We start from the raw sequence: 10,612 nt of genomic DNA, 5'->3' as shown, positions 1-10,612 counted from the left end.
AGAGCAGATTAAAACACCAAGCGGGCTGTCACTCCTTTTACTGAGGTGTGGCTTCTGTCTGGCCACTCTACCATAAAGGCCTGATTGGTGGAGTGCTTCAGAGATGGTTGTCCTTCTGGAAGGTTCTCCATCTTCACAGAGGAACTGGAGCTCTGTCAGAGTGACCATCGGGTTCTTGGTCACCTCCTGACCAAGGCGCTTCTACCTAATTGCTCAGTTTGGCCGGGCGGCCAGCTCTAGGAAGAGTCTTGGTGGTTCCAAATTCTTCCATTTTAAGAATGAGGAGGCACTTCTTGGGACCTTCATGCTGCAGGCACATTTTTTGGTGCACTTCCCCAGATTTGTGCTTTGACACAATCCTGTCTCGGAGCTCTATGGACAATTCCTTCATTCTCATAGCTTGGTTTTCCAAATCATGTCCAATCAATTTAATTTACCACAGGTGGACTCCCAAGTTGTAACATCTCAAGGAATATCAATGGAAACAGGATGCACCTGAGCTCAATTTCGAGTCTCATAGCAAAGGGTCTGAATACTTATGTAAATAAGGTATTTCTGTTTATTCTTTTTAATATATTTGCAAACATTTCTAAAAACGTGTTTACTATTTATCATTATGGGGTATTGTGTGTGATGATTTTTTTTTTTTATACATTTTTGAGTAAGGCTGTAATGTAACAAAATGTGTAAAGTCGAGGGGTCTGAATACTTTCCTAATGCACTGTATATTACTGTATATTACTGATAATCCAGTAAAGACAGTTAAACATGGACATGAATGACAAGTTATATTCATTAATAATACTGTYTCCATTGTAATGTSTCTCGTCTGTCTGTGTGTCAGACCTGATGACCCTGGGTGGGTTGGACCTGTGTATGTCGCAGTGCTTGAATCATCCTCAGGGCAGCGTGAGGTGGCGTGGTGCCCAGCTCATCGCCTCCTGTGCCCAGAACATGCCCGAAGTGCAGTGCCACTTACTCAGCAAGGGGGCGCTATCCAAACTGCTGCAGCTGACCGACTCAGATCCCCACCCCACCGTTCGAGTGAAGGCCCTCTACGCTGTCTCCTGTAAGTGTTGACACTTGGCAACAATATTGCTAGTATATCCTGTTCCTCTCAGATCTAAATGAAGTTCCACTGGCCTGGGTGTTGCTGATAGGATTTTATTTAGATTTGAGCAGCAGTGAAGTACCACACAGTAACCCTTTCTCTCTCCATCAGGTCTGGTGCGTGAGCAGGAAGTAGGTCTCAGGGCCTTCCTGTCTCACGATGGCTTCTCTGTGCTGATGAGAGGCATGCAGTCTGACAACGAGAAACTGAGGACCAAGTCGTCTTTCTTACTCCTCAACCTGCTCACAGTCCACCCAGAGCATAAAGGTTTGTGTGTGACMAACAGTGACTCAGTCTGACAGCGAGACTCTGTTTGRTGCTGTGTGTTGTDATTGGTAGTGTCTATAGAGAGTATCATGCTTTGTGTCCCCCGATCTAAGAAATGATTTGAACTGGGTTATTTGGATCATAACTAAAGAAATGTGTGTCCTTGTGTGGCAATGTACTATCTCTCCCTGTCTCAGATACAGTTCTCTCCATGGGTATGGTGCAACAGCTGGTGTCCTTCTACGCACGCTCACTCCTCCTTCCAGAGCATGTGCCTCGGCGCCTCTGCTGGTAATAACATGGGAAACACACAGAGAAAATGGCTTGGAACTTGCAATGTCTTCTCAATAGAGCTTCAATAAAACAAATTCTCTGTCTGTTAGCCTGGTGGAGGAGAGTCCTCTGGGTCTGAGGGACTGTCAGAGCCCCACTTGGGGCTGGAGGAGATGCTCAACCAGCGGGCTGAGGATCTGCAGGGGAGAGAGGAAGTGTCAGGTTTGGTACCCTACACACTTTCTCCATCCACGTCCTCTGTCACTCCCCATGTGTCTCCTCTCCATCTCTCTAATACGTCCCTCTGTCACTCCCCATGTGTCTCCTCTCCATCTCTCTAATACCGTTCCTCTGTCACTCCCCATGTGTCTCCTCTCCATCTCTCTAATACGTCCCTCTGTCACTCCCCATATGTTCCCTCTCCATCTTCTCTAATACCATCCCTCTGTCACTCCCCATGTGTCTCCTCTCTCATCTCTCTAAATACCGTCCTCTTGTCACTCCCCATGTCTCCTCTCTCCATCTCTCTAATACCGTCCCTCTGTCACTCCCCATGTGTCCCTCTCCATCTCTCTAATACTCCTCTGTCCACTCCCCATGTGTCTCCTCTCCATCTTCTAATACTCCCTCTGTCACTCCCATGTGTCTCCTCTCCAATCTCTCTAATACCGTCCCTCTGTCACTCCCCATGTGTCTCCTCTCCATCTCTCTAATACCATCCCTCTGTCACTCCCCGTGTGTCTAATACATCCCTCTGTCACTCCCCGGTGTGTCTCCTCTCCATCTCTCTAATACCATCCCTCTGTCACTCCCCGTGTGTCTAATACCATCCCTCTGTCCCCCATGTGTCTCTCTCCATCTCTCTAATACCATCCTCTGTCACTCCCTGTGTCCCTCTCTCCATCTCTCTAATACGTCCCTCTGTCACTCCCGTGTGTCTCCTCTCCATCTCTCTAATACCGTCCCTCTGTCACTCCCCGTGTGTCTCCTCTCCATCTCTCTAATCATCCCTCTGTCATCCCTGTGTCTAATACCATCCCTTCTGTCACTCCCTGTGTCTCCTCTCCATCTCTCTAATACCTCCCTCTGTCACTCCCCGTGTTCTAATACCATCCCTCTGTCCTCCCCGTGTTCTCCCTCTCATCCTCTCTTAATACATCCCTCTGTCACCCCGTGTCTCAATACCATCCCTCTGTCACTCCCGTGTGTCTCCTCTCCATCTCTCTAATACCGATCCCTCTGTCACTCCCCGTGCTTCTAAATACCGTCCCTCTGTCACTCCCTGTGTCTCCTCTCCATCTCTCTAATACCGTCCCTCTGTCACTCCCCGTGTGTCTAATACCATCCCTCTGTCACTCCCTTGTGTCTCCTCTCCATCTCTCTAATACTGTCCCTCTGTCACTCCCCGTGTTCTAATACCATCCCTCTGTCACTCCCCATGTGTCTCTTCTCATCTCTCTAATACCGTCCTCTGTCACTCCCCATGTGTTCCTCTCCATCTCTCTAATACCCTCCCTCTGTCACTCCCCATGTGTCTCCTCTCCATCTCTCTAATACCTCCTCTGTCACTCCCCATGTGTCTCCTCTCTCCATCTCTCTAATACCGTCCCTCTGTCACTCCCATGTGTCTCCCTCATCTCCATCTCTCTAATACCTCCCTCTGTCACTCCCCATGTGTCTCCTCTCCCTCTCTCTAATACCATCCCTCTGTCACTCCCCGTGTGTCTGCTCTCCATCTCTCTAAATACCGTCCCTCTGTCACTCCCATGTGTCTCCTCCCATCTCTCTAATACGCATCCCTCTGTCACTCCCCGTGTGTCTCCTCTCCATCCTCTCTAATACCGTCCCCTCTGTCACTCCCCGTGTTGTCTAATACCACCCTCTGTCACTCCCTGTGTCTCCTCTCCATCTCTCTAATACCGTCCCTCTGTCACTCCCCATGTGTCTCCTCTCCATCTCCTTCTAATACCTCGCCTCTGTCACTCCCCATGTGTCTCCTCTCCATCTCTCTAATACCAGTCTCCTCTGTCACTCCCATGTGTCTCCTCTCCTCTCTCTATATACTGTTTCCCTCCTTTTGTCACTCCCATCTCCTCATGATCACCTTTTCAATTCTTGCCCTCTTACTTTTCCCCCCGGTCTTCTCATCTCTCAAGGTGCATCGCTAATAACATGGAAATAATGTATTCGGATTTCCCCCCATTTTTTCTATTTATATCTATATTGTTAGTTATTTGCCACTAAGGCAGATCTGTCCTATTTCCTTGACATAGTTCTCCTTGGTCTCCCTCTTATGAGGAAGAGTTGGAGTTCTGCAAGCGCTGCGTCTGCTTGTTTCTGCGGAGAAACCTGCGACAGTGGAATGGATCGCTGAAAATCCAACTGTCCTCCACTTCTCCTGCAGTGCCGTCATTGGCTAGGAGGACATAGGAGACATACCTGTATTGGTATAATAACTACTGAACTCTCCTTGAGGAAATATCTGATGGGTCTTGTCCATCTAGACCCAGACAGCAGGTGGCACCTACATGTGCAGAGCTTTAAGAGCAGGGTGCTTCACATATCACTGTCACCAGGCACCAGATTAACTTCAGCGCTCTTGTGTTTCCGTCCTTCTACCATGTCAGTCTATATATCTTATGTATTGGATATACACCTGACATACTTCCTGCTGACCTCTTGCAAAAGAGGTTTCTAACTTCAAGGTGTTTCCTGGATGAATAAAGATATAATATTTTTTTTCCGATAGTACGCGGCTAGTCTTTCTGAACATTTATTCAGGTTCTCTGATCCTGCTTGTGGACCGTACTTCCCCGTGTTGCTGTTATGCTGCTGAAGAAACAGATTAGAGAAGCCTGACCTTTGGATTCTGGGTGTGCCCAAGAAAACCTCAGATTCCAGACATAAAGATATCAGATGTAACATTTTGTGGTAATGCTATTTTACAGCCCTGTCACCATTTATTTATCTGGCATAGTGTGACGTTACTGTTGTAATAATTGGTATCCTCTTGTTCGTAAAAATTATTTACCAAGTGACAACTAGTTATTGGGTAATATTAAGTAATTTACACTGTTTAAATTACATAAAAATAGTTATGTTTCTGAATAAGTAGCAGGTAATTGGCTGTAAAATAAAGTTACCCGTTTAGCATCTTTCAGCTTTCAGCTTCATTAGTCAGTATGTTTATTAGAATCATTTTGAATCAAGTTTTCACTACCTATAAATCATTTCTGTTGGCTTCTTGTGTTGGCTTTGTTAATGACTGTTTTCATTCAGAATATCCACCATTTGTCAATGTTTTGTTTGAGATGTTTCTGTCTTGTCTGTGTCTATAAACATAATGGATGACTTTTGGCAGAGTTTTTAGTCTGAAAATAACATGAAATATGTAACACAACTTTGTTTATTTTTCATCCTCATTTCATATCATGAATAAATACACATTTTCTTTTTCATAAGGGACTTCATTTCTGAGAATAGTCTCTTTCATATCAAAACAGTTATACGGAATGTGTTTGATAAACCACAACTAACAAGGGAAGTGCATCAAATCTCAAATCATTTCTTTAGACCGTAGGACTGTTTTCACAGACATTGAAATATCATTACCCTTCTAAATTAGAATTTATTCTGGACTATTAAAAACTTCATGTGATCTCATGTCCAGTCCTTGCATCCGTAGCGGTCTATGAATTTGGCAGTGGTTATGTTTCCCCAGCCCCATCCCTGAGCTTTCTCCAAAATGGAGCGAACTGTCTGTATACTCGAGGTTTTGTTTAAATAAGAGGATTTTCTCTTTGGTGGATAATCTTCCTTTTTCAACTTTTTTCTGCCACATTCTCAGTCTAGTCTCAACAGACAGCTTGAGTTCCTATAGCTGTCGACTAGTCAGAGAGCAGTAGTCCCAAGTTTGCTTTCCATGCAAGCGTCCGATTCTCCACGCCTTTTCAGAATTGTGCATTGAACACTCCCTGTCATTGATTTAAAAGCATGAGATTAGTATAATATAGCAGTTGGCTGGAGGAGGTTTTCCACCATTTTTAAATCCATGTGAGAAAGTGTGGCAGTTATTTGCACACTTCGGGAGCAGGGTGGAAAATCGGGACTAGCCATATCTGATATACCCCTTAACTAAGATTTCTTCCATTTGCAAACTCATCCCCGCCCTCCACGGCCTTGATGTCGCCCACGCCGATCAGCAGCTGGCCAGGTAGTTAGTCGTCATGACGATGTGCCTGCCGTGCTCCAGGGGCTCGCGTCACATTTTGAAGGTCTGCAGCGCCAGCGTCAGGTCAGAGGTCCATGAAGATCAAACTTGTGCCCAGCATGATCAGCGGTCGGCGGGTGAACCGCCAGCGTTAGCCATCAGAACGATCAGAGCCACGTACACCCGACGCCGGCGGGATCAGGGCGGCCGCGTCCGGCGTCTTCTGCAGGAAGGGAAGAGGTAAGGCGTAGAGGCCTCCCCCCAGCAGCCACAGGAGCAGGCAGAAGAAGTAGGACAGGGAAGAGGAGGGGCTGAGGGAGGAGTAACGAGTGGAGAGGAAGGTTGAGGGGAGTAGAGCAGGTGGGCCAAGGCGAAGTAGGCCATTCCTGAAGAGAGGATTAGAGAGACAACAACATTACTTTATTGCTCGTATTCCACCTGAAATAGAGATTTTTCTATTTGCTTTAATCGCCCCCCAACAAGACACACACAGAGCGGTTTGAGCACAGGGTCAGCTGCAGTGCAACACCCCCAAGAGCAGCAATGGTGGGTTAAGTGTCTTGCTAAGTGCAAACAGCAGTGATGGCACAATACATGGTTATAGTCATAGAAGTAGGTCAGAGTCTCCAGTGACGTTACACACCAGCCACCTCCAGTGACATCGCAGTCAGACATGAATTCCAAATGCAACCCTCCAGTGACATCCAGTCAGAACATGGGATTCAACTGCAACCCTCCAGTGACACCGCAGTCAGCTGGATTCAAACTACCACCCTCCAGTGACATCGAGTCAGACATGAGATTCAAACTGCCAACCTCCAGTGACATCCAGTCAGACATGGATTCAAACTGCCACCCTCCAGTGACATCAGTCAACATGGGATTAAACTGCCAACCGCTCCAGTGACATCCAGTCAGACATGGATTCAAACTGCCACCCTCAGTGACATCCAGTCAGACATGGGATTTAACTGCCAACCTCCAGTGACATCCAGTCAGACATGAGATTCAAACTGCAACCTTAGTGACATCCAGTAAGACATCAGATTCAAATGGCCAACCTCCAGTGACATCCGTCAGACATGGATTCAATGCCAACCCTCCAGTGACATCGCAGTCAGAATGAGATCAACTGCCAACCCTCGCTAGTGACAGCCTAGTCAGACTGAGATTCAAATGCCAACCTCCAGTGCATCCATCAGACATGGGATCCAAACTGCCAACTCCAGTGACATCCAGTCAGACTGGGATCAAACTGCCAACCCTCCAGTGACATCTCGTCAGACATGAGATTCAAACTGCCACTCCATGACATCCAGTCAGACATGAATCCAAACTGCCAACCTCAAGTGACATCAGTCAGCATGGATCCAAATGCCAACCCTCCAGTGACATCCAGTCAGACATGAGATTCAAACTGCCAACCTCCATTGACATCATTAGACAGGGATTCAAACTGCCAACCTCCAGTGACATCCAGTCAGACATGGATTCATACTGCAACTGCTCAGTGACATCCAGTCAGACATGGGATTCATAACTGCCACCCTCAGTGACATCCAGTCAGACATGGGATTCAAACTGCCAACCCTCCAGTGACATCCAGTCAGACATGGGATTCATACTGCACCCCAGTGAATCCAGTCGACTGGGATTCATAACTGCCAACCCTCCAGTGACATCCAGTCAGACATGGGATTCATACTGCAACCCTCCAGTGGACATCCAGTCAGACATGGATTCAATACTGCCAACCCTCAGTGACATCCAGTCAGACATAAGATTCAAACTGCCAACCCTCCAGTGACATCCAGTCAGACATGGGATTCAAACCTGCAACCTCCAGTGACATCCAGTCAGACATGGGATTCAAACTGCCACTCCAGTGACATCAGTCAGACATGGGATTCATAACTGCAACCCTCCAGTGACATCCAGTCAGACATGGGATTCATACTGCCAACCCTCCAGTGAATCCAGTCAGACATGAGATTCAAAACTGGCCAACCCTCCAGTGACATCCAGTCAGACATGGATTCAAACTGCCAACCCTCCAGTGACATCCAGTCAGACATGGCAATTCAAACTGCCAAACCCTCCAGTGACATCAGTCAGACATGCGGACCAAACTGCCAAACTCCGTCTCCACAGACCCGTTTCCACGCAACCTCCGTGACATCCAAGTCCAACATGAGATTTCAAACTGCCAACCCTCCATTGACATCCAGTCAGACAATGCGGACTGCACAAACTGCCCAACCCTCGCAGTGGACATCCAGTCAGACATGGAGATTCAAGACTGCCAACCCTCCAGTGACATCCAGTCAGACATTGAATCCAAACTGGCCCAACCCTCCCAGTGCATATCCAAGTCAGACATGGCATTGCAAACTTGCCCACCCTTCCAGTGACATCCAGTCAGACAGTGAAGATTCAACTGCCGACCCCCCGGTGACATGCCAGTCTAGCACATGGGATTCCAACTGCAACCCTCCAGTGACCATCCAGTCAGACATGGGATTCCATACTGCAAGCCCTCCAGTGAACATCCAGTCAGACATGGGATTCATACTGCCAACCCTCCAGTGAACATTCCAGTCAGAGCATGCGATTCAACTTGCAAACCCTCCAGTGACATCCAGTCAGACATGGGATTCAAAACATGCCAACCCTCCAGTGACATCGCAGTCAGAGCATGCGGATCAAAATGCCAGCCGCTCCAGTGACATCCAGTTCCGACATGGGTTGATTCAACTGCTCAAACCTCCAGTGACATCCAGGTCAGACATGGGATTTCATACTGCCAACCGCTCCAGTGACATCCAGTCAGACATTGGGATTCAATACTGCCGGCTCCCCAGACCTCCACAGACTATGGATCATGCAACCCAGTGACACAGTCAGACATGGGGATTCAAACTGCCAACCCTCCAGTGACATCCAGTCAGAACATGGATCAAAACTGCAACCCTCCAGTGACATCAGTCAGACATCGGATTTAAACTGTCAACCCTCCAGTTGACATCACAGTCAGACATTGGATTCAAACTGCCAACCCTCCAGTGACATCCAGTCAGACATGGGGACTCAAACTGCCAACCCTCGCAGTAATCTAGACATTTCACCAAGCTCAGGACATAGATCAACTTTGCCAACCTCATGAACAGCCAACGATATCCTGCCAACCTCCAGGTGACATCCAGTCAGACATTGGGATCCAAACTGCCAACGCCCTCCAGTGACATCGACAGTCAGACATGAGATTCAAAACTGCCAACCCGTCCATGACATCCAGTTCAGACATATGAGATCAAACTGCCAACCCTCCAGTGACATCCAGTCAGACCATGGGATCCAACTGCCACCCTCCAGTGACATGCTCAGTCAGACTTGAGATTCATCTGCCAACCTCCCAGTTGACATCCAGTAGACATGGGATTCATGTCAACTGCCAACCCCAGTGACATCCCATGTCAGACATGAATTCAATACTGCCCAACCCTCCAGTGACCATCCAGTCAGAATGGGATTCAAACTGGCCAACCCTCCAGTGACATCAGTCAGACATGGGATTCAAACTGCCACCACCTCCCAGTGACATCCAGTCAGACATTAGGATTCAATACTGCCACCCGTCCAGGTGACATCCCAAGTCAGAACATGGGCTTCATGACTGCCAACCCTTCCAGTGGGACATCCAGTCAACATTGGCATTCATACTGCCAACCCCCAGTGACATCCAGTCAGACATTGGGATTCACAACTGCCAACCCTGCCAGTGAATTCAGTCAGACATGGGATTCAACTGCCAACCCTCCAAAGTTGACATCAGTCAGACAGTGGGATTCAATACTGCAACCCTCAGTTGTGAACATCCAGTCAGACATGGGATCCATACTGCCAACCCTCCAAGTGGACATCCATTCAGACAGAAATTCAAACTTGCCAACCCTCGATGACATCCAGGGTCAGACATGGGATCTCATCTGCCAACCCTCCAGTGACATCCAGTCAGACATGGGATTCAATACTGCCAAGCCCTCAGTGACATCCAGTCAGACATGAGGATTCAGATACTGCCAACCTCCAGTGACATCACAGTCAGACATGAGATCAATACTGCAACCCTCCAGTGACATCCAGTCAGACCATGGGATCAAACTGCCAACCGCTCCAGTGACATCCAGTCAGACATAGGGATTCAGAAATGCCACGAACCTCCATTGACATCTCCAGTCAAGACATGGGATTCAAACTGCTGCAACCCTCCAGTGAATCCAGTCAGACATGGGATTCATACTGGCCACCCTCCAGTGACATCCAGTTCAGACATGCGATTCAACTGCCAACCCTTCCAGTGACATCCAGTCAGACATGGGGATTCATACTGCCAACGCTCCAGTGCATCCAGTCAGACATAGGGATTTCATAGCTCCACCCTCCAGTGACATCCAGTCAGACATGGGATTCATACTGCCAAACCCTCCAGTGACAATCCAGTCAGACATGGGGTCATTCACTGCCAACCCTCCAGTGACATCCAGTCAGACATGGGATTCATACTGCCCAACCCTCCAGTGGACATCCAGTCAGACATGGGATTCAAACCTGCCAAACCCTTCCAGTGACATCAGTCAGAGCATGGGATTCACAACTGCCCACCTCCAGTGACATCGCAGTCAGTACTGGGAATTCAAACTGCCACCTGCCAGTTTCTGCTTGCCCTCATCTAACCTCTTAGGCTTATCTGC

At 47.9% G+C, this 10,612-nt stretch overlaps 2 protein-coding genes across 2 annotated transcripts; one reads left to right on the top strand and one right to left on the bottom strand.

Annotated features, from left to right (window-relative positions):
• The first annotated feature begins 341 nt into the window (after nucleotides 1-341).
• On the top strand, nucleotides 342-5,109 carry hspbp1 (HSPA (heat shock 70kDa) binding protein, cytoplasmic cochaperone 1). Its single transcript, XM_024145453.2, is given in 7 exon segments — nucleotides 342-1,069; nucleotides 1,223-1,378; nucleotides 1,576-1,669; nucleotides 1,762-1,796; nucleotides 1,799-1,878; nucleotides 3,950-3,972; nucleotides 3,974-5,109. Coding segments are annotated over 7 exon segments (660 nt in total). The 5' UTR covers nucleotides 342-849; the 3' UTR covers nucleotides 4,026-5,109.
• Nucleotides 5,044-6,419, bottom strand: tmem86b (transmembrane protein 86B). Its single transcript, XM_070442355.1, is given in 6 exon segments — nucleotides 5,044-5,861; nucleotides 5,864-5,954; nucleotides 5,956-6,005; nucleotides 6,008-6,044; nucleotides 6,046-6,207; nucleotides 6,210-6,419. Coding segments are annotated over 6 exon segments (456 nt in total). The 5' UTR covers nucleotides 6,246-6,419; the 3' UTR covers nucleotides 5,044-5,781.
• Nucleotides 6,420-10,612: the final 4,193 nt, after the last annotated feature.

The sequence above is a fragment of the Salvelinus sp. IW2-2015 genome, unplaced genomic scaffold (assembly GCF_002910315.2).
Source record: "Salvelinus sp. IW2-2015 unplaced genomic scaffold, ASM291031v2 Un_scaffold8327, whole genome shotgun sequence".
Classification (NCBI taxonomy): domain Eukaryota; kingdom Metazoa; phylum Chordata; class Actinopteri; order Salmoniformes; family Salmonidae; genus Salvelinus; species Salvelinus sp. IW2-2015.
The sequence above is the reverse complement of the archived record's forward strand: the minus strand, read 5'-3'. Positions and strand labels throughout refer to the sequence as shown.